Below are 25,786 nucleotides of genomic sequence, written 5' to 3'. Positions count from 1 at the left end.
TTCTTTGTCTTTTGAAATTTCATTTGTTATTTAGAAAATTATTCTAAAACTTTAGATTTTCACAAGTTTAGCAGGTACTATTATATATAAAATAAATATTCAAACATTTTCCAACAAATTCCAGTACATTATTTAGTTTTATATTGTGAATTAAACTATAATATACTTTAAAATTGGTAGACAGAGAGTTATTCATACAAACCAATGAAATAAGAATTCAATCTAGTGCACAGTACAACCAAACAGGAATACTGCAATACTCGTATATATAGATTGATGATATGTAATCTATGATAAAAATAAAACACACATTTGTATGTTATGTGATTATGAGGCATTATGATGTATGCAAGGGGATCATAGTGATCACATAGTCGCTTTATTGCAAAGCAAGAAGATCTCTAGCGAAGCGGGATGCTGCTCAGTTTGCTACACAGAGCTGAGCCCCATTCAGAGGCTTTCATCACCAGATTGCTGCAGGCCCTCGGTTCTCCGCTCTCACCCCTTCATCAATTATTTACCCCAATCTTCTCTTGTCCCCTTCCTACACCAGTAGACGATGCTGCTCAGTTTGCTACATGAGCTGGGGCCATTCAGAGGCTTTCATCACCAGTTTGCTAAAACTCTCGGTTTTCCCCTCTCATCCCTTCATCAATTATTTACCCCAATCTTCGCTTGTCCCCATCCTGCCCAGTAGAAAGAAGACGCTATTCAGTTTGCTACACTGAGCTGGGCCCCATTCAGAAGCTTCCATCATCTGTTTACTGCAGATTATCTATTCTCCACTTTCAACCTTTCATCAATTATTTAACAAAATCTTCTCTTGTCCCCTTCCTGCCCAAGTAGAACACTACTCAGTTTGCTACACTGAGCAGGGCCCCATTCAGAAGCTTTCATCATCAATTTATTGCAGACTATCTTTTCTCCACTTTCAACCTTTCATCAATTATTTATCCCATTCTTCTGTTGTCCCTCTTTCTGCCCAAGAAGAAGACGCTACTCAGTTTGCTACACTGAGCAGGGCCCCATTCAGAAACTTTCATCATCAGTTTATTGCAGACTATCTGTTCTCCACTTTCAACCTTTCATCAATTATTTACCCAATCTTCTCTTGTCCCCTTCCTGCCTAAGTAGTAATAATCACCAAATTATAATTACACTACAAGAGGGTATTTAGAAGTATCTTATAGCTTCATGGCTAACATGCTGGTTCCTTTTCTTGTTTGAAATCTTTGTCTCCCAAGTTAAACAGAGAATCTCAATTCTGTACGAGAAGTCTCCCTTTGTAATAAAAAAATACAGAAAGTGCTTCTTTTATAGGAAATATATAATTTGTACCATAAAGTGTACTCAAAAGAATCATTTTTACAACCATATTGAAAATCTAAAGCAAAATTTCTCAATGTTTCAACTTCAAAAATAAAATTTAGAAATATCATCAATTTTTAATTTTCTTCTATAAAAAAATATAGTGTAGGGAATGTATTCAAATGTTTTTTTTTAATGGAAATTTTTGTTTTTATAGTGGATATATCCAATTTGGAACTACTGAAAAAAAAAAACAAAAAAGTCTTAGTTCACTTTTTAGAAACCATTTTTTTAGTTTTTATAACCAACTAGCTGTTACCCACGGCTTCACACGCAATCTTTGGAATTGAAGTCATTATATTACTTAGTAAAAGCACTTATGATGTAAAATCATGGAGTTGTATGAAAATGTTAAAACATAGGTAGGCATACATCAAGTAGATATTATTTAAATTCATGGTAAATATTATCAGAGTTTAATTTAATTAATACATCATGTTTTGCACGTGGAAAAGCATTTCTGGTCCAAATTAATTAATTATATTTGCAATGTCACAGATGAGTTTGCATTATTCTGATCAATAAAATACAAATAGCCTACACAGGTCTAGGAAACCTACTTCGGTCAAAAAGCGTCTATTTCTAGCGTTTATCACATATTTCAGGTATAAGATATTTCCAGTACCATAGTACAGTTTGCCTTGTCCTGACGAAGAAAAAATATATACATACGTATCAGAATCAGAATCAGGTTTTATTCACCGTTAAATAATATCTCGTATTACAATAGGTTTCGTCATTGGTACATAAAAGTACTAAAAAAAACTTATGTAATGTAGGACCGAGAAGCCTACTTCGGTCAAAATGTGCCTACTTCAGATTGTTTGAATTCACTTACTATGTCACATTTCAGCTCGCAATATTTCCTCGATCAAATTCTAGATACGTTCGATTACGCAGTTCTCGGAAATCTACTTTAGTCAAAATCGTCTACTATCGCCTTCTGTAATCTATTTTCAGTTTAAAATATTTCCAGGGACATAGTTGTTTGTTTTGTTGTCCTGATGAAGAAAATATACACATACGCAGAACCTATTACGGCCAAGGGGAAGTAATATCTACTTCCTATATGTACTTTCGGTATAAGGGGGAAATCTTTATTAAGGTTATTTAACATTCCAAAATAATAATAATATTAAAGTTTTGCGTTACACTTGTTTTTTGGACTGTAACCAGGGAAAGAATGAATCGTTGAGGCATTTTAGTGTTATTCTCTGTTTTTTCCAAAAGCCACTGTTAAAATGCCATATCACAATGTCAAGGAAGCCCACCAGTTTAAAGTAACTTATGTGAAAAACATTCATAACTTTGTGCATTAAGGTTGGTTACATAGCAGTGTTTAAATAATATTTAAAATGCATTAGATGATTTAAATTCGTCACTGGCGCGATCTGGAGTAAAATTTTGATATTTACTTTTTATTTACTATCTGCATTGCACTACTGACCAAGCACTGTTGTTTCAGTTGTTTCAGCCAATTTGTCGACATAAAACTGAAGGTGTGAACAGCTGTTTAGTGCCAGTTTAATTTGGATTATGAAAAGTAAAAACTACAATTTTTCTAATTCTAAAATATTTCAGATAACTTTTCTTATATTTTGCTTCATAAAAACCTTCCATGGATTTCAATGAACATTTTACAAAAAGAATTAACCGAATTGGTCCAGCTGTTCTCAAGATTTGTGCTTACCAACATATTTTGCAATAATTCATTTTTATTTATAAGATGTTCTTAAAAAAAAAACAATTTTACAAAAATATATTTTTGATAAAAAGTAACTATTACACAAGATATACAAAGCTAATATTCCTTTCATAATTAGTATTTGCATAGTAGTATTTGCTAATATATAGTACTGACATTCTGGAATATATTTTGCAATTTTTTTTATTGTAGCGTTGTTCTACAATGACCTTTTGGTTACATTTCTATAAATAAGGTTTTTCTATAATTGTTTTATACTCGTAGCATAATTTCTATGCATGATTTTCTTAAGAATAGTAATTACAGAAAACAAAGCTATTAATCTTTGCATTTAGACTACACGAGAGAAATGCAATAAGGGGTGAAATGTTGGGTCTTTTGCAAGTGCAAATATTTGTACTGTGTAGGAACAAGTACAAGTAATAGAGACCCGTACCTAAACTATACCATGACTGTGCAGGCACCCTGCGTAAAACCCATTGGCTGAATTTTTAACTACAAATGAACCAAGCTCTCCCGTGTAAAACAATGTCAATAGAAACTGTAGACATTCTATACACAACATATTTCCTACATTCTTCATGATTGCTTTTGTTTTTAATACTTTAAATAAAGCTATTTATATAATTTTTATTTAAAAGTGAAACAATTCTGTTCATTATTTCAGGTTTTATTCAGTTCCAAAGCTACTTATGAACATGTAAAATACACTCAAATACACTTGAAAACAAAGTGTAAATCCCTATTTAGAAAACTTAAGATTAAAACAGTTTGATAGCTGTTTTTTTCCACCCTTTCAACCTTATTCTGTCTGTCCTCATGGGCCACTGGCCTGTGCAAGGATCTTATCAAACAGAATTTAAAGGGGAGAGTCGTTACAGTTCGAGGTTGATTGTACTGATAAAAAGTGCAACGTCACGGACAGGACCTGAACCTGAGCTATCTCTAACTCAGACCGAAAGGCCAACGACTTAAAGTCTGCTCGGCCATGGCACTCCCAGATTTGCCTGGCATGTTATTTCTAGATTTACCTGGCTAGATTATAATCAAAATGTATCAATTTTATTTTAAATATGCAAATAAAAGCAGATCAATGGAATACTAACAATTCACTTTTAACACAGAACAAATTATCATTACAAAGTTACGCACTCAGAATTGACAGTTTATATAAAAATAAACCAGAATGAATTCAATGAAAACTGGATCCAACATGATACAGTACTAAACGGTTGATAGGGTGAGATATCCCCCTGTCACCATAACTCTGAGGATCTATTGTGATAACGCTGAAATCTAGACGACCAAGGTCATGCTTTTGATAAACCTTAAGACGTTCTCAAGAGCTAAAAGTCTCACCTCAGCATGTTTTAGGAATACTCTATACATATGTCTCCGTCTAATTAATGCAATCACTTCGAAAGTGATTTCAAAAATTTATATTTAATATTAATTTATATTGTGTGTCACTGAAAACATCACGTTTTAGGCAGTATGACATAAGAAGAAACTTATATACAGAAATGTGTATTGAGATTGCGTATTGAAATGAGTATAGAAAGAATCGTAGGTAACCAAATACGAGGAGTAGGTATCCAAAAGAAACAGGAGTAGCATTGCTGTGGGCGGAGCTTGTGTAGAATGCATTTCTGCTGCTAGGCGTGTATCGCGTAACTCATAACCAGTTCTATGCCGCCTGTATTTCATTCCCAATCTTCTGTTAAAATTTGCTGAACCTATCTCCAATTTGGATTTCCATTTATCTGTAGTGATTGTTTTTGCTAGTGCCGTTTTGTTCTTGTTTCATTTTTTACGATGGCAAGTTTAAGTGAACAACGTGCAGCTCTGTAAATTTGTTTTCTACTCAGCAACAATTCTGCTGAAACTGTTTTAATGTTGAAAACAATTTACCAAGATGAAGTTATGGAGAAAACTCCATAAAAAGTGTACAAGTGGTTTGCTTGATTTAAAAATGGCGACATGCTGATTGATGACAAATCTAGTTCTGAACATCCATCAACTGCCTGAATCAAAGAAAATATTGAAGAAATTCGATAGCTTGTGCTCACAGACAATTGACAGAAAACTATCAGAGATCAGTTATTGGGTTATCTTGGAGATAGGTTCAGCAAATTTTAACAGAAGATTGGGAATGAAAAGGGTTACTGGAAAGTTTGTTCCTCGGGTTCTGACTGACAATCAAAAGGAATATAGAGTTGAAAAATGTGGTGTTTTGAAATTGATCCAGATTTTCTGTCAAAGATCATTAATGGTGATAAGTCATGGTGCTATGGTTACAAGCCAGAAACAAAGTAACAGTCAAGCCAATGAAAGACTTCATAGTCACCCCGTCAAAAAAAATGTCGTCAAGTCAAATCAAACATCAAAACAATGCTGATTTGCTTTTTTGATACCAAGGGCGTAGTTTATTCCTAGTTTGTCTCCCTACGTAAGACCATCAATCAAACTTTTTATTTGGAAGTCATAAGAAGACTGTGCAACAGTGTTTAGCAAAAAAGACCTAAAGATCTACCCTTGCACCCTAGTATCTTGATATATTTGTGATTAGTGATATGCCGTTCCTAGACATCCGTTAGGTTGCCCAGATTTAAGTGATATATCAGTTTTTTTCTGTAACCAGTGTAGGTTCAACTGGAAGGTATAAACTAGCCAGAAGTGAAACCTTTTGGTGGAGACAAAATGTTTGATATCTACATGAGTCAGTGAACAAGTTGAACAAGTAAACAAGGCACACAAACCGACAAGACATGAAAAAAATCGGCTATAGAAGAAGACAGTTTCAAAACTTCTTGCTTTACAGATATTTGGTAGATACCTACTATCTTGAGAGATTTTTTTTTATTTTTTCACCAAAAGTTCAGAAGGGGTGGTACTAAAGGTGCATTTAAGGTGAATATGTATATACCTAAATATATATCATGTTTAACATCACGTAATACACTTAGTAGAGAGGGTAAAAGATAACTAAAACTCAAATTGTCTTTATTTAAAACAGTATACACTGTATAATAGTGTCAATTTTCTATAAAAAGCTATACTACTTGTATTTTATTTGTAACCATTTCTAATTTTAATAGTTATGTTAATTTTTAAGCTCATTGTCAACCTTTGACGTTAAGACAGAAACTCTTCAAAACTTTAAGGATTATTTTACAAGATTAGTTTCCTTAATCTCTTCTCAAAAGCATCCCCGCTCTCCTACTTCCGCCGCTCCGGCTATGAATTGTAAAATGAAGGAGATGTGAAGATTCAAGATATTTTGTTCTTGTAAATGACCTTTCAGCTGTGAATAGTTGTTCTCAATGGAACTCTCAACAACGAATCTTGATCTCTTGTTTTACATTTAATAAGAGGGAAGCATAACTCATAGTAGTACCTTAACGTGTTTAAAAAAATATAAAATTTTGAATTAAAGTTATGTTCAATAAACAACTCCTCTTTAGTCCTTTTCCTACGATATTATCTGAAGGTTTGAATGTTATTGGTGGAAAATGTACAGATTTCTCGAAACTTCGTGGTGGTTTTAGTCTTTTTTCGGCAGCTGAATTACAGCCTCATGGGCCAAGAAATATGAAATCATCGCTGGCATATATGGACAACTCTTCTTAAGTAAGAATTAATCAAATTATCGTCCAGCCACTTGTCATTTTTTGTTTGACTTAGATTCGATACCTGCTTATTCACTAAATCTAACTTAAACCTAAGGGTACCTATTATACTAGAAAGCTCAGTATTTTTTATTTATAGACTGTCAACAGTCTTATGTAAGGTAGCCAGATTTCCCACTAGCTCGGCTCGTTCTTCCTGTAGGCGCGACATCTCAGCATCCTTCTGAGTAGCATAGTCTTCATGTTGTCTAGTATAATAGACATCTGTCACATCTCGTCATAAGTGACGTCCTGCAGTCTGAACAAGATGACCATGTCCGCACAGCGCTGCTCCCGCTCCAGGTCCAGTCTGGCTGTTAACAGCTCCAAGTCGTACTTTGATCTTTTCAGAGCATTTACATGATTTGTGAAATGCAGAGCTCATGTTATTCAAATACTTCCAACAACTTTTGACACAGATTCAGTCAGTTCTGAGAAGTTTACCGTAGGATTTTTTCAGATACCTTATTTAATTCCTCGGCTATATTAAACTAGACAAGCTGAGTATCCGTATAATCATGGTTTTGACTCGAAAACAGTATCCTCAACATATGCCATCGAATTATAAATTGATATTCTATACTCATACGGACAGTAACTCTTTTGTATTGTGCTGCAATTTGTAGAATACTGTAAATGTAGTGGCAGAGTATAGATATTATCAATAAAAAGATGTAGTCGTAGATTATATTGGCTGTCCTATGAGAATTATTAATTGGTCAAACATTGGAAATGATAACAATGCAGTGGAACATTTATCAATTAAAATTAATAACCATCATTTTTAAAACTTTTTGAAAATGTATTAATAATCTGTCTTTATAATACACAGGACATAGAGTGATAATCGCTGAAGTTCAAAACGTGACCAAGCTGGTAGGCCTAAGTTATCACTTATTTCTTTACAAATAATTTAGTCTTAACATAATGAGGTTATTATTTGCACTACTTGACACTTACTTATCATTTAGTCACAGTTATAATAAAAATTGTTTTACTCAATTAAAAAAAACTTTATTTAACAGACTTCTTACATTCAATTTTAGGTTAATTGTGTCTCTGTAATAAATGGGCAAAATAATCAAATCCCATGGTCAAAAAGATATAACTTTACTTCTCACCTTGTTTAATATAAATTTACTGACAGATTAGACAAAAATAAGAGACACCACTTAGCACTTTCCATTAAAAAATACTTTTATAACACAGTATCACAAGAACACAACCCTCCATTAAGCTTCTTTATTTACGCAATTTACATTCCATTCCATTAATTTTAGGTTGTTTTGTCCGTTCTACATCTGTAATCATTTAAAGTGTTGTTAAAGTATTTCATTTTGTAATATATTTCAATATAAAAAAAAGGAAATACCTAAAAGAAAAGTACTATTAGGCCTAATCAGTATTGACGTAACATATTCATATGTAGACATATTACAACAATATATTTGTTTGTTATATAAAACTAATTTGATCTGAAAGACTATTGGTACCAGCTACAGTATAGTAAGCGACAACCACCACTATTAATTAGGGTACCAAATTATCAATTATAAATACCTAGACTATCGAATACCAAAACATTACGTATAGTAATTTACAATTAATTATTGCTAGCTCTTTTTAATTTATTAAATAACATTATTGTTTAAAATTAATTGAAACAAATTAAAATGATTTGTATAGTATTTAAGTAATGGATGCAAATACAATAATGAGGTACATGTGACATTTTAGAGTCACAAGCTGTCAAGCACTTTCAAAATAATAAAAAGTAACTGAATGTTACACGGTTTTGTTTCATACATTTATAAATACATCAACAGTTTTTATTCATCATCATGGCCTAGCCTAGATAGTTTTTAATCATCATTAAAGTACTACTGTTTTAGATATAAAACCAGCTGAACTATACTGCAATTTGAATTTTAAAATTATCTGTAACGTAATTCGGTTCAACGTTTTTGTTTCAGTAATTTAGATAATCCTGAATACTGATTATACAGTTGTGGTGGGGGCCGCTTAGTATACTGCAGCCTCGATACTTTAAATTTTGATAAATAAAACCATATATTCAGAATATAGGAAATATTTATCAATTTGCACCCAACATCTTCAATCATGATGTCTAGGCTTCTTAATTTTAAAATTATATGCACAAAGACAAACTTCCATATACTAATGATTATGTATTCTAATATAAATGACAATAGGCAAAAATACTGAATCCAATTTAACTTACTAAAATTGAAACAAACATAACCTTATTTTTGGAAGAACTATAAGAATATTTGTTCAAACTTGATCTTCTCTTGTGATATCCCTGAACAATATAGAAGATATTTTCAAAGATCATAGTGTAAGAATGTTTTTCTTCATTTACTCAACTATCATAAATAATTCTTTGAACCTTTCAAAATTTAAAAATCCTGATATAAAATAACCTAAAGAAATGTAGGAAGGAAGACCTATGCCACAACATTTGTTGGTATTATTTTAATAATAACACATGGTCTGTATATCATAACTTAATTTCATTTAAAATTAAGTGAACTATGCAGATAACAACAATCTTATCAGAAGAATCTCAGACCTGCAGAGTCCTAGGCCTAGTACAACACACGGTTTTAGCTCAGTATTAATATTTGATATAAAAACTATAATAAATTATAATACATACCGTATAATAGGATAATATTCCAGCATTGTCATCCAACACAAACCACCGATACTGCCACCCTTTCATAACGTTGGTCCACTTACTCAACGAACCCTCCATCGTCGCCATTTTTACAATAATACTAAATTATCACTACAGTACCTGATGAAAAAACACAAGACTGACACACAAGACGAAATGAAGTAAACTTCTGATCATATGGTTTTAAAATTCAGGTTGGCCAACAGCCACAACACATAAGAAATTATAGCAAAGGTAGCAGCTACAATTGAATGAGCTTAAAACAGGCAACTGGAGGATTATTCAAAAATTAATATTTGTGTGATAGAAGTAGGAAAGTAGTGTCACTTTGTCAAGCGAAGAAAAAGTTTGGCAGCATGAATCGAAGCCGATAGCTTTAATGCTTTAATTTTCTCAATCTGGACAAGAAATATTGAGCCCGTGACAAACATTAAATTGCCCCTCACCTACAATTTGTATAACTACAATACATCTAAACTTACATATTGAATTATTGTGCTGTAACTCATAATTAGCATTACATAGATAAATATAGAATATAGTGTTTAAATCTTAAAGTACTAATAACCAAGCATACGTACAACAAATAATACATTTGGTTCTTCATTATGATAAAAGTAAACGTTTTTATCGGACATTCCATATGGTGTAAAATAAAATGTTTAACTATCGTCTCCGAAAAATTCTGTTTAGTTCAAAGGAACTAGTTTCCTGGTTCTGTTTGGCGATTTTTGCAGCACTAATAAACAGTTAGTGTCCTTCCTAGTTGTAAAGTTGAAACGCCATTTGAACGTGATTGTGCCTTTATCATTCCTTCGATTATGAGCAGTCTGTAAAGTCAAAGATTATTTTCATTTTTTTCATCTTCTGTGTTATTCTGATCTGTATTTTTCCATAACAGAAGGCTTTGGCTTACACCTGGGGTAATAAATAGTTTAAACGTCATTGGTAGTATGATGTGAAAGTTAAACGCAATTGATCTACATCTCATTTTTAACAATGAAATCTCCACTATGCTTCATAATGGCGTATTCAAACTCGAGATATTACCGAGCTAAATTTCTTCTTTTGTTGCATATTCCTGTGGTATTGAAATTATACTAGATTTATTAGTATAAACTGTCTCAACTTCTTTTCTTACCATAAATGCATATTTATAATAAATAAAAACTTATTTGAATGTTTCGTTTGAACATAAATTCCCCGGTTTTACTGGACCAGTGGAGCTGATATCATTTAGCGGTTCTTTTTACGTTCTTGAAGATTTGAACATTAAAATTTTGCTTGACTATTTTATTTTGAGCAGTGTGTAATGTATTTCCACGAAGGATTTAAAATTACTGAAAATTGAGCCAGTTCATTTTCACTAATACGGATGTTCAGTGCCAGATGTGTTACTACAGTAAGACATCTAGACCGTGATTTAGTGCAGTGTCCCAAACTGTGGGTTGCGGAAACTAATGCGAGGACAAAATATTTAGATATTTTATCGCCATATTTCTCTCACTCGGCTATAGCCCAAGTGCAGACGATGAGTCAACGCTCCGCCTTGCCTCACCCCACTCCCACCACCACTTAGTAGGCTATTTTTAGATTTGAGTCCTTCCAGTTGTCGCCGTTTGGTGTACTATATGTACACCTATCATGAAGATAGTGAGTAAGATCTAACAATCAATAGTTAGTTTTCGTGTTGTGAGTTATGATCGTTTTTAACCAACGGATGTGGATGTTGTGTGTTTTTTTTTTTTTTTTTTTTTTTTTTTTTTTTTTTTTTTTTTTTTTGTAGTAGTGGATTATAGTTTTCTTATTCTATTATGGAGGCAAGGATTAAGACTGGTTGTCGCCGTAAAAGAGCGCAACCTATCGATGATGAAACCCTCAACGTCTACTGGAATTTCTGCTGGTAATCCAAACATAAATGTGAGTGTTACTAGCACAACCATAATCAGACCAGAACCTGTTAAAAAGGCAAAACTAGGCTTCCGTAAATATAGCCCCAATTATGTGAAATACGGTTTTGTATTTTAGGGGAACGTGAATGAAGCTCTCATCACATCACTTAAGCAAAGCGGTTTCTTGGCACTACAGATTGATGAAAGCACTGTTGGCCAACTTATTGGCTTTTGTCCAATTTGAATGTAAAGGATCCATTGAAGAGGAACTGCTTTTTTGGAAATCAATACCATCTACACCACAAAAGACCTTTGAATGCCTGGATGGCTTTATTAAAGACAGTGATATTGACTGGCCAAAATCCGTTGGCTTGACAACTGATGGAGCAGCAGCTATGTCTGTTATTTTCACAGGATTTATTACGAGAGTTAGGGCAGTCGCTACTTTATTGAATTGGGCTCACTGTAGTCTCCATAGAGAGGCAGTTGCTGTGAAAGGTTTTTGATGACGGTCTGAATAAAGCACTTGATGATGCGGTGAAACTTGTAAATTACATAAGTCCAGACCGAAACAATCTAGAATTTTCTTTATTTCGTGTGACAATAATCGGTAGTGATCATAGTCATCTTCTCCATTGCGAAGTTGTCAAGGGGTAGACCTCACCCAGATTATTTGAATTAAAGGATGAAGTAAGAATTTGTCTAATGGATGATGATTGTGAAAAGAACATTAGTAACTACTGTAAGTTTCTTAAACTTTTGAATGATGAACTCTGGTTTTTGAGGCTCGCTTGTTTGATTGAGGTGTTCATCTATTTAAATACCCTCAATTTGTCATTACAAGGTAAAGACATCCATAAGTTTTATGTGCAAGACAAAATATAAGCTACAATAAAAAGTAATCGAGCGTAAAAAGATGGCGAGCTAAAGTTGAAAACAATAATTTTGACAGTTTCTCAACAATGCACGATTTCATGGAATCTAATGATTTCACAGTAGACGAGGAAACAGCTACATTGTAGGAAGGCTTGTCTTCATTAGTTTCTAATCTCAGGTAATTAAAAATTATTGTTTATATTTAATTTTACCTAAATTTCAAACTTTTATTTAATTAACTATATTTAGTTTTAATACGCCATTCAACCACATTTATAAGCCTTTAATGTCGTATTGTATACATATGCATCAAATTTTATATGACGGTTTGTGAAAACGATAATGTCCGAAAAAACCAAAACTAGTTGAAAGTTAGTACTGAAGGAGCCAACCAGAGTGGCTAACGCATGCGCATTAGAAACTGTCCCCTCTCCACTCCACGCTAGAGGACGTGGTACAGTCAGTGTCAAATAAACTTTTTAACAACACTCTTAACCGAAGAATACTTAATTGTTTATCAAAACTTAAAAGGCCACCATTTTTTCGATATAGAGACATGCAGGCAAGTCTCGGTTATAGGACAGGTAGACATACTCAGGGGCGCACCAATGGGGGGACGAACGGGACCGGCTCCCCCAAAAGAGAATTTTATTTCAAATTAATCAATTGCCTAATAGTATTTTTTCGTCTAAAAAGAACAATTATGTCTAAACTTTAAAATCATTCATAATAAAACACGCAAATTAAAATTTATACAGGGTGTCAATTAAGTCTGGAACCTCTTTTTTAATTTTTGAACCATAATAGAAAGAAATACCAAAGTTCACACGTGCTTACTGGTGATAGTAACGCACACATCTGCCCAATTACCGACCGGATAATCCCTTTGGGGGACGGTCCACAAGGAGTCAGACAAAATTCTTAAATAGCGGCATAGGTCGAGTTTGGTATCAAATTAAAGGTCTTACTTAGCATAGTACAATGCCGCAAACCGGACTTAAAAAGGTGGATTCATTCAGTAGTTATAGCTATTTGCATTTTAATACAATTGAACAATGTAAATTATTAAGTATTACAAGTAAACACCAATTTTTTAAGTACCTGTGATCAAAGTAAGTGTTCAAAATGTTCCCCTCCCATCATCTGACAATGTAGTAATCGAAGCCAGGAATCAATAATTATTACCAATAACACAACTAATGTTAGAATGTGAAAGTAGCAGATTGAGTCATACACAGCATCCACAGAAACTTAACGTTTGGGCAGTTATTATAGGAAATCAAATTATGGGCCCATTATTTATCAATGGTAATTTAAATGGTGACTCGTATCTAGCAATGCTCCAAAATGAGATAATTCCTGCACTACAAGCTGCTCTTGGTCGACAATTTCAAAGAATTTATTTCCAACAAGATGGCGCGCCACCACACTTTGCTCTCCTTGTTAGAGAATACTTGGATACAATATTCCTTCACATATGGATTGGAAGACGTGGTGCAGTAGAGTGGCCTGCTCGTTCCCCTGATTTATCTCCGCTGGATTTTTTTCTTTGGGGATATCACAAAGATAAAGTTTATCTTACTAAGCCTCGAGATTTGGCGCACCTAAGAAATCTCATAGTCCAAGAAGCTCAAGATATTCCTCGTGACTACCTTCAAAATGCAGTGGATGGCTTTTACAACCGCCTAGGACATTGCCAGACGATGGTAGGGGAACATTTCGAACACTTACTTTGATCACAGGTACTTAAAAATTGGTGTTTACTTGTAATACTTAATAATTTACATTGTTCAATTGTTTTAAAATTCAAATAGCTATAACTACTGAATGAATCCACCTTTTTAAGTCCGGTTTGCGGCATTGTACTCTGCTAAGTAAGACCTTTAATTTGATACCAAACTCGACCTATGCTGCTATTTAAGGATTTTGACTGACTCCTTGTGGACCGTCCTCCAAAGGGATCATCTGGTCGGTAATTGGGCAGATATGTGCGTTACTATCACCAGTAATTGACACCCTGTATATATTTTAATTTGCGAAATACACGGTACTACATATACAATAATTTAATTTTGTTCAAAACACTGAATATTTGTATTTACTGACATACGGCAACTACGAAAGTGAGGTTAGTTGTTACTATTTCGTATGGTTTCTACCTGTACCTGTACTTTCAGTAATCGATGACAAAATATAAACGTAATGATCTATAATCATACGTAACCGAATAATCCTAACATGATACAAGTAGCTGGGTTCCAGTTCTATTACTGATAAACCCAGCAATACACTCGTTCTTGTTTAGAATCAAATGTTGCAGAGAACTCCTAAAATGGTACAGTTACATGTTTCAGATACTGTTACTGTTAAACCCAGGAACGATGATAACCATGCAATATACTGAAGTAAAGTAAACATGTATTATTTTTGCAGACGAAGTTAGGGCGAACACAATTTGGGAACCAACGATTTAGAGGTGACTGCCGAATCACCACCAACAGCCGGGCAGGCGGGCTTGAAAAGACAGGATCGCACAGCGGTCACCCATCCAAACAGCAGCCACGCTCCACGTTGCTTGATCTGGTTATCTTCCGATAACTGCTGTACTCACTTCTCTGCGCCATTGGCATGTAGTCGTACTTGTTTAGAATCTTATGTTACAGAATACTCCTAAAATAGTACAGTTATATGTTCCAGCTACTGTTACTGTTAAACGAGTTCGATTACTTTGTAGCAGGAACGGCAGTATAAGTGTAAAGTATAAAGCGGCTTATAGACGGGGAAAGTAGAGACAGCAAGTTACTGTCGGCCAGTTACTGCCTCTTCAACTTACCGTTTACTTCCCCTGTCTAAAGGGGTCCTTTCCACTCCAGCGGTAAGTAATTACTTGCGGCCAGTAAAAACAAACCTGTTTGTTTTTACTGGCCACTCAACGGCAAGTAGCGGGTCACGTGGGCGATCACGTTGACCACTGGCGGCCAGTACTTTCCTGTCAAAACAAGCACTTCCCCATACTTACCGCCAGTAGAGCAGTGGCAAGTAAAGGAACGGATCGCATTGTGATATGTTGTTGTGGTGTAGTACGTTTGTGAAAATGTCAGGAAATTGCGTTGCAGAGAAGAAGAAAAGTGCAATTAAGTGGAATAGTGATGAAATTTCAAAGTTTTTGGAGGTTTTTCAGAGCTACGAGCTGCTATGGAACTGTCGTCATCGTGAATACGTTTACAAACAAAAGCGTGAATCTTCTATGCATAGGTTAATGACCGACATTCAGAAACAAGGTATACAAGTACCGGATATTTGTTTTTTACGGAACAAAATTAAAAGTGATAAAAACAACGTACAGACAAGAACGTGTCAAAGTTGAGGAATCTAAATCAAGTGGTAAAAGTACGGATGACCTGTATGTACCAAGACTTACCTGGTACACTCTTGCTGACTCTTTTTTGAGAGTTGTGGCTTTAACACGCCCTTCAAAATCAAACCTGTCGAAGCAGGTAAGTTTCAATTATTTTTTATTATATGAAACCTATTATTTACAAGCATAGTCGTATCGTATCAGAAGGGGGCCCATTAGGGAAATTTGAATACCCTCAATGGAAACAAAAATTATATACATTATTTTTTTAACTGTATAACAGTTAATATTTGTTTTTTAGATTTCATGCTAAGAAGATTTAAGTTTATAATTATTAATAATATTGTAATGTTGAGTCCCCTCCAACGTTGCGTTTTTTGTTATCAAGGAAAACTACAAAAATGTACAAGGTAATGAAAGGATGATAGGATGTTTGACATTTGCCATCGTTATATATTACAATAAAAAATAACACTACGTTTCGAGGATTGAAATCTATCCTCTTCTTCAGGTGATTAGAACTAAATTACATTAAGCTACGACATTTGGCAACGGGTTGCCACTAGAAATAAGAGTATAAAATACTCGTGCTTGCTCTCGTGTCCCGTGGTTTGTGCGCGTAACGTGCGTGTAGTGTACACAAGCAGTCTTCTGGTATGTATGACTTATTTTATACTTTTAAACTTCTATTGGAAATCCGTTGCCAAATGTTGTAGCTTAATTTAATTTAGTTATACCTGAAGAAGAGGATAGATGTCAATCCTCAAAACGTACTTTTATTTTTGTTGTAACAAATAACGATGGCAAATGTCCGAAATCCTATCATCCTTTCAAAGCTTCCATCGTCAATAACAACTTCAAACAAAGTACAGAGGTAATAATATATTTTATTAATTTACTACAAATGCACAACGGTACATATTTTAATGAAACACTAAGAAATCAATATGTTTACAAGAAACTCATGATTGTCTTCTTTTTCAACTATTCAAAATCCAATCGATTGTTTTTTTGCCAGGGGACGGAACCAGGACCTATGAAGTAGGTAGCAAGCTTGTCTCTTTTATCAGACGCACTTTTAGAGGAAGGGTTTGTTTGAGCGGTCAACGGTCAAGGACGGCAAAGAAGTGGGGGTTGACCGCCATCTTCCAGGGGTGAATGACCCCCGTTTCTGTATCCTCAAAATCAACGCTTCCTTTTTCCAAATAAGTTGTGGACGATGTAGTGCGGAACCAATTGTGAAGTAAGCATGTGCACTGAACAATCAAGTCTACTGTTGGAAGGTTTGAGATCGATGGATTTCTCAAATATTCTGAACCGTGATGCCAAAATACCGAACGCGTTTTCAACAACCCTACGAGCCCGTGATAAGCGGTAATTGAATAAACGCTCTTCTAGTGTCAAGTTCCTTTTAGAGTAGGGATTTCAATCACATTTATGCTGAGTGGAAAGGCATCATCTGCTACTATTACATAGTCATTCGGCCAATTAAGCTGATTTGAATCCATAGCTCTCTTTAGTGAAGATAGTCGGTAGAACCGCTGCTATCGTTTGCTCTGCCGTTTGTGATCCAACATCGATGTACAAAAAACGGTAATCAGCATCTACTAATGCCAGCAAAATTATGCTGTAACCTCCTTTGTAGTTGAAGAACTCAGAGCTAGATCCAGGTGGTCTTTTTATCGCGACATGCTTCCCATCGAGGGCTCCACAGCATGATGGAAAATTCCATTTTACATTGAAGCATCTTTGTATGTTTTTCCCCCATTCACGTGTAGTGCTTGGTACCTAAAAACAACATTTGTATTATATAGTGTACATAAATAACATTGACACTAATAGTGATAGCCTTATTTATGTTGCAGGCTGATTGTGATAACACTACGGACCAGGACTTCATAGAGGAAACATTAGTGGAGGTGGAAGAGACTGATAACACTCAAATCGAGAGCCAGCTGGATGAAAATACAGATCAGTCTGTTGAAAAAACAACTTTTGTTCCTCCACATAATATTAAAAAAACGACGAGTCAGTAAAGTTGGCCAAAGTCGAGCAATCAATTGCAAAACTACAAAAGATAGCAGAAAACCGACCAAAAAGTACAGCTTCTGCAAGTAAAAAGCAAGATGAGTATGATGCGTTTGCTCAACACATGGCTACCCAGTTGAGGACCCTCCCCTCAGAAGCTTTATTATCCTGCAAGAAACAATTTCAAAGCCTAATAACTAAAGAAAGGCTCAAGACCATGAACCCACCCCCATCTCCAATCATGTCGACAGGCAGCAGCTACGATGACAATGATGACAGCGAACTGCAACCTTACTCTCAGAGTATTTTTCAAGATCATGGCACGTTTTATACAGAATTAAACTAAAACTGTTCTACATTCTTTCAATTTCTTTCATTCTATTCACATTTTTTTGTACGTTACAAATCAAACTTTGAATACATATAATTGAAATATATATTTCATACAACATTCCGTTCTTTTAAGTTCACCTAACAAACAAGTGTATGATACATTTTTAAATAAAACTTTTACATTGCAAAGTGAGTTCTACTTTTAATAAACCTTAAAGTTTGTAGGTATAAGTTACGTAGCGAAGTAGGCCTACGTAGGCTTAAGTTGTGTCAAATTTGTATATTTTAAATTGAAATTTGTATGTTTTTACTAAACATTAGGTAATTTTAAAAGAATGCGTTCGATCTGCTTACCTCCATAAAGCTCTTCAAGCAGGTCACAATGGCTTTCATAACATCTGGTAAAAAAATCGAAATTGTAGGTGCTGGTATGCGAAATAGCAATGATAGCGACTGCAAACTGTCACCTGTAGCCAGAAAACGCAGAGTTTGTTTCAAGCTTTTGTCTGGGGGTCAATGCTTTACGCATTGGAGTACTTTGCTTACGAATTATGGGTTCTACCATATGTAGCAGCTCCTCAAACTTTTCGACACTCATACGTAAATGTCTTTTAAAATCCAGAGGATCTTCCATTGCGAGTTTCTCGAAAAAGAGTTGCAGATGCACCAAATTCATGTCTCCTGTCGACCCACTTCTTCACCCAAACTCTTTTCCCCTATTCAAAACAGATTGCAATTCTTCACTTAAAAGTACAACACAATCTTGAATTGCTTCATTAAAAGCTTCGCAATATTCTTCATCACAATCCGACATGATTTCACAATAGACTGGCCTACTGGCCGACAGTACAACTGATATACTTGCTGCCAATAACTTTCCCTGTGTAAATGGAAATTGGTGGAAAGTGACGTATTGTCAAGTACTGGCCGCCAGTAACTTGCTGTTATTCTACTTTCCCCGTCTATAAGCCGCTTAAGTCCCTTTAGCAGTAAGTAACCTTTACCAGAAACTTTCGGTTTGCGATAACGTACCTGCTCTCGGAACAGCCGAGTATCCGGTCAAAGTATCTGTTATAGTAGTCCTTACGTAATCATTTTACTTGTCACAGTAGTGACTGTGTTCCCCGAATACTGAGCAGCATGAACTGTGTTAGTTTGTTGGTAACACCGCACCACTCTGGGCGCAGTCTTGCGATTAGCGCGTTAAGGGGTGTCAGGTGACTAAAAATTAAAAAAAATCATTTTCCAGATTATTTTTTTTATGTTCCTGAATTATTACTGTGTTTTTTACTGAAAACTTCATTCATTTATGACCATTACTTTTTTAGTTATTTATTTTTGAATTTGCGCTTGCTCAACAAGTTTCGCTCAACAAAAACGCCTAGAGCAGTCGGTAAAGTATTCAAGAAGCGTAAAAGGGTGTTTATTGGTACACCAAAATGTCATGTAGTTAGACTAGAAGAAGTGGAGGACAGTATAAACAACTCTACTTGTGAAGTTAGTCGTAGGCCCAGCATACCTAATTGTAAACCTAGTATTTCTAGCCCTACGCGTTTTTTGCGTTTTCCGGAAGTTAACATTTTTCAGCTTTAATGTACCTTTTCTCAGGAACCACATGAGATATCTGAATGATTTTTTTAAATTTTGTTTAGCTCATTGTCTTCTTTAATTTGTATGGAGAATATTTTTTTGCAACTATTTTATTTTATTTTTTAGAGAATTAAAAAACTAATTTACATAAGATAAAAAGTCTATTTAAAAAAATCATAAAAATACCAATATTAACTTAGCCTAAACAGTAAACCATCCATGTAAATGATAAAGAAAGGAGTAGGCTTTCATTTAAAATAAAAATTAGAATAATTATGGTATTTGTACTTATTTCAAAAAAGTACATCAAAGAAAGTCAATTTAACATTGTAATGACAGGGACACCCGACTCCCCTTAAATCGAGAAATTACCGGCAAATTAACAAAACCTGCTCAATTTAATCTGTGTTAAAACTAAACTTTGAAATAGTGGTGTACAAAATTGCACGCTCAGGATAATGATTCATAGCTCCATAACGTGACCAGTGGCGAATTTTGTTAACCACTCGTCAATACGAGGATAAGATAGTAATATAAACAGTTATATTATAACTGTTTATAACAACTTTATTTTCATTCTATTATAAATTCTAAAATTACATATTATTCAATCACAATACACTTATCTTGTATAAACATTTGGTCTTAACCGGATCAGAAGTTTCCGAATTATGAATGTTCAAAGTTATAGTTTGGTTGAAAAGCACCAAAACCGGTACATTTTCATTCTTATCAATATATAAACTTGAAGTTATTTTGAGTGAAAAGTTTTATATATAGAGACGCAGAAATAAACGGACTAAATTTTAATATAACTCCCGTTATTGTAGCATGTCCTGTATTTTGTGGTTTACTTTCAAACTCTGCTATCTATACTTATTGATCCGACATTGAGATTTATATTTGATCTTGATTTGTGATTTAAATTTAATTATTTTTACAATATTTTGTTAAATTTTATAGTTAAATTTCGTTGTAGTTAAGTATAATATTTCATATACACTGTATTTGTTACAGAATATTTTATTTATTCCTGTGTAAGATTTCTGGTGATTGGTGGGAGAGTGGTTTTACTGTAAACTATACACTCTGACCTGATATGTGGCATCTTTTTATTAGGTACTTCAGAAGTACTATGAAATAACGATTCTAGAACCTAATATTTTTAAATTTTCTCAGCGGAGGGCCCCCGAACCCTCTATTGATATCAGGGGTTTCCATGCTCCCGACTCCCCGTTGTTCCAGAAACCCCCAGAGATGATTTCTGGATGGGCCACTGGACATACAAAGCAACGTCGTTGGCTTGTTTACCGACGTGGTCACGCTACGAGAGGGGTTGTTTGTGGGGAGACAGCGCTGCAGACACTGATACTACCCGCTTCACGATTAGCGCTAACTGGCTCCGTCAGTACCAACATTGATCTTATAAATTAATTGTTCGTTGATCAGCGTGGTACACCATTTCGTTTTAAAATGGTGCCCGTTCAAACTTTAACAAAATTCACAATTCCGTTACTTATATTAACCTGGAGGAAACCCAAAAAGTGTTCTGAAATGCTTATAACATTTCAAAATACATTTTGTAACAAACTGTGTGTTTGTATCTCGAATGGTTTTTTTAGATATGGATTACAATATAATCGCAAAAGAATGTTTCTATTATCAAGAACTTGCAATAGAAATGATGTAACAAGTTTAAACTTGGTACAGAAGTTGATTTTATAAATATCTTGGCTTAATTAGTTAGCCAGCTGGGTTCACGATTTTGTTTCCATTTGGAGCTCGTTCTAACTTTAACAGTTCATAACTCCGTTATCTAAAAACTTAGAGAAAAAATAAAAGTGTTCGGAAATCTTGTCATAAACCGTTTACAAGATATTGAGTACTTGTAGATTCCATGAGAATAAATTTATAATATTTCAGCTGTCACAAAATGTAGTTATATCTTCCGACTGAACCCAAAGGACTAATTGTACAGTAGGCCTATATCAAGTCGAAATTTATTTATTACACTTTGAAAATTTAATGAAGTCACCATTTTGAAATACATAAACAAGCCTGAACAATGTTCTTTTTGTTATGAATGTTGCCTTAATTTGCAAGTATTTTATACAAATATTCAGTACCGTAGTTTGAAAATAACTGCAATAAACTAAAAAAATTATTATTGGTGTACACTTTATATTTTTTTAAATGTATGTATATATCCAACTTTAATGTACTCGAAAATGATCAGGTTTTTAGAAGAAGTGAATACGCTAGTATTTGTAGCGCATTTGGATGTAAAGCGATAAGTAGTGGGGCTTCAAGATTAAACGCATTCCTCTTACAATTAAACTCAATTAACAATATCAATGTCTTGAATTATTTCGTTTGAGATTTAAATTCTCAGTATTATGAACAGAAGTTTCAATTATAGTTTGCAAAATTTTACATGAATGGTCTCGAAAATAAACATCTTCAGGAATTAAAAAACTAAACTCGACTGAGTTTATTTCTGAGGATGCCTTAAAAATACGTATAGAAAGAGAATTTGAGATTTCTTTCATTTTAAACAACTAATTAGCTGCAACTGTTTTAGGCACACCCAAAATCATCTCACATAACAGAGCTGAAGTCGATTTATTGCTTACAGTGTGCAAACAATTATGGTGCTCACATTGAAACATACTAATGTAGGTAAATCTTTAGGCTCTGAGGAATTGCCCATTGCCCATAGTCCATTTTCCATGTATTTCCTATCGAATAGTAGTAAACACGATAGTATAATTTACCCCGGCTCTCCTGTTTAGGGACATTTCATGTTCTACATTTTTAAATTCTCCAACTTCTATCAATTTAAAAAGGTGCTTCTATCTTAAAAAACACACACACATATGTTTTCATCCCACAACTAACAGTGCACTGGGGAGGAAGATGTTGGAAAAGCCCATCAAACAACTTGCCATTGGGTGCAAGTGCTTGTAATATACCAATTTAAACTAAACTGAATAAATATGTAAGAATGGAAGAGACCATAACAAGTCCGTGTTTACTATACTCAACGATTTCTACATTGAAAAATCCCATGACGTCCAGTTTTATTTGTTGTCCAAAGTAAATGCAATCATACAATATGGCTAGCAGTTAATCAATTGTATAATATTGAAAGTGTGGATTAATCGTAATTTAATGCTGTGATTTGAACGTAATGTTGACATATAACACATTCACTGTAAGAGTTTAAAGGGGTTATTTTTGACGATGGAAGGATTGTGAAGGAAACAGGATTTTTCCGGACATTAGCCATCGTTCAGTGAAACAAGAAATCAGTAACACTACGTTTCGAGATCTGCAATCTGATCTCTTCTTCAGGTAAAGAACTAACCTGATACATAATTACAAACTAGGTTAAAATAAACAAATCTTACCAAAGCGTTGTGGCACGCCTAAGTCAGGAATCACAACCTACATGTTGTTTGTCAACTTCACTAACTCTATAAAATTGCAGATCTCGAAATGTAGTGTTACTGATTTCTTATTTCACTGAACGATGGCAAATGTCCGGAAAAATCCTGTTTCCTTCACTGTAAGAGCTTATAATGTAGGCCTACTTACTAGAGGTGGTTCCTGCAATGTTAGGTATAGGGTCGCTTGTATCCTCAATTTAAAAACAAAATTATATAAATGAATAAATACTGTTCACGTTTATTTTCCACGGTTATTATTTTTTAGGGTAAGGATTTATAAGACAAAATTATTTATTTTTTAAATTTTGATGTAATGTTAGGTTTTTGATTAAATACGTTAGGTACCGGTAACATATTAAAATACTCTCCTTATACTACACTATTTATTTATTTTATTTATTATTATTTCAACGGGCACCCGCCAATATACAATAATTTCACAACATTTTCATGCAACTTAAATATATAACATCAACAAAATAAATAACAAACTAATTTAAATTACAGAAAGTAGTGATTATGCAGTGGAATAATAAATAAGTATTAAGATTTGTGAAATAATGTTACAATAGTGAAAAATCACAAACATTCATCTCTCCAACTGATATTAAGGGGAAAAAACTCTATCACTCATTACTGTTGCAGTCTCTTTTTTTAAGGTGTGCGATGCTGTCATAAAACATATCACCATCGGAAGGAATGCTGTTTCCACGCCTATGAAGTCGAGCAATAGGACCGTGATAGCTGTAATTGTTTGAGTGGTGGCAGGTTGAAAACATATTCCTGGATCTGGTTCCAGCAGGCACCAAGAGGGATTATCCTACTCAGAAGCTCTGGTGAATCGATCGCCCCGTTGATAAGCTTGTGCAGGAAAATAATATCAAAACATTCTCCTTCTGCACTCCAGGCGTAGGCAGAAGAAATTCCTGCTCAAGTGCGGGGGACAGAGACCTCCCGATAGCTGCACCTCTCCAGGATTCCTTGAAGTCTGCAAAAATTTGTTTTGGTTTTTTGAATACTCTGTAGTTTGTGAATATGAGATGCGTAATGAGTCGGGGACCAAACAAGAGTACAATATTCCAGATTAGGCCGAACTAACTAAAGCCTTATACAAGAGCAGTAGTGTCTCGTCACCGAACGCCCCTCTAGACATTCGAAAAATGAATCCTAGCATTTTGTTTGCCTTCAAAGATACCGCATCAATGTGTGCATCAGGTGACAAATTTGTAGTCAAACTTACTCCCAAGGTTCGTTTATCGAGGTCACTCGCTTGAGTGTCGCCGGATACAGTGTAATTGAAAGCACAGATTATTCAGACGGAACAGAAGTGATGTAAGTAATGAAAGCAAAGAGGAGGTTGAAGATTGAGAAGTCATGTTGAATTATGGTTGCACCATCTAGTATTATGATTAGGTTCATCCACCACTCAACAATTAGGAAGATCACAGTTCAGAGGACAGTCACGAGAGTAGATTTCTTTGAATATCTTGAGGTCATCTGCGAAGAGGAGATTATTCCGATGATAGGTGGCTGATGATGTCGTTGACAAACAAGTTGAAAAGAATAGGGCCAAGCTTGGACCCCTGTGGGACACCTGATGGTGGGAGGAAATTCTTCAGACAAATGGTTTCCAAGTTTAACCCTCAGCGAGCGTCCACTTCTTAAATAGCTCTTGAACCATCTAGAGAGAGTCCGCAGAAACCATATCCTTCGAGCTTGGAAATCAGAAGTGAGTGACTAAATCTTGTCAAATGCCTTGGAAAGGTCTAAATAAATGCTGTCCACTTGATGTCTTCGATTAAACGCAGAAAGAATATAGTCTGTGTAGATGACAAGGTTGGTCTGGTGGAACGACCCTTGGCAAAACCCATGTTGTTGGGGGACAATGATACTCTTTATGTCATTAGATATCAATTCCAGCACTAAACCTTCCACAACCTTAGCCAAAGCAGGGCTGGATGACGACTGGGTCCTGAAGCTGGTGACATCAGTAGCATTTTGGTGTTTTTAGGAATCGGCACAACATAACTGGACTTGAGTGCTGTGGGAAAGATGCCGTCCATAAATAGTGTGTCTGTTAAGTAAATTGGTGAGAGGCTTTGAAAGCTGAACGCTACATTTCTTGAGAACTATAGGTGGGATGAGATCAGGACCATTACCTTTGTTGACATCAAGTGACTCCAGCTCCCTTCCGTACTCTTTCCTCATTTTACATGGAAGCGATTTACATTGAAGTTGCTAGCAAAATGAAAGTCTAAAGTTGTGTCATCCCTGGGAATTGAAAGTTGAGGCGAAGAAGCCAGCAAAAAGATTGCACATGACATGAGGGTCATCAGTAACTGTGTGATTAAAAGTCAGACGAGTTGGGATAGACTGCGATTTCTGCATTTGCTTCACATAACTCCAAAAAGATTTTTATATTGGGGAGGGTATAGAATACTCAATATGCCCAACGTATCTGTTAAAACAATCCTTGGCCAGCAACTTGCACTGGGCCCTGGTATGAGAGAACCTCCAGTAGTCCTCAAATGACAATGAAGTCTTGTAGATCCTGTGCAGTTTCTTTTTTAAGATGATTAAATTTATCAGTTCTTTAGAAAACCAAAATGGGAAACTTGGACAATCCAACCTTTTTTCATGCAGGTGTTTGTCCAAAATAATTTCTATTTTTATTTGTATACATTTTAAGAAAGATGACACGCCCACTCGTGCATTTGACACAATTTCTTATTTGACAATCTTGACATTTAAACAAGACTGCTGATTATACAACTTTAAGAAGAACATACACATTCACACTGTTAGTCGTCGTAATTAT

At 34.8% G+C, this 25,786-nt stretch overlaps 1 protein-coding gene across 2 annotated transcripts in view; it reads right to left on the bottom strand.

Moving 5' to 3' along the window:
* LOC124355025 (oxysterol-binding protein-related protein 9) overlaps nt 1-9,573 on the bottom strand; it is a 316,403-nt gene extending 306,830 nt beyond the window's left edge. For both annotated transcript variants that reach the window (XM_046805915.1, XM_046805917.1), the window contains exon 1: nt 9,422-9,573. In XM_046805915.1, the coding sequence (XP_046661871.1) occupies nt 9,422-9,529 (108 nt within the window). In that variant the 5' untranslated portion in view covers nt 9,530-9,573. The remainder of the gene's footprint in view (nt 1-9,421) is intronic.
* Nucleotides 9,574-25,786: the final 16,213 nt, after the last annotated feature.

Source organism: Homalodisca vitripennis, chromosome 2 (assembly GCF_021130785.1).
Source record: "Homalodisca vitripennis isolate AUS2020 chromosome 2, UT_GWSS_2.1, whole genome shotgun sequence".
In the NCBI taxonomy this organism is placed as follows: Eukaryota; Metazoa; Arthropoda; class Insecta; order Hemiptera; family Cicadellidae; genus Homalodisca; species Homalodisca vitripennis.
The sequence above is the reverse complement of the archived record's forward strand: the minus strand, read 5'-3'. Positions and strand labels throughout refer to the sequence as shown.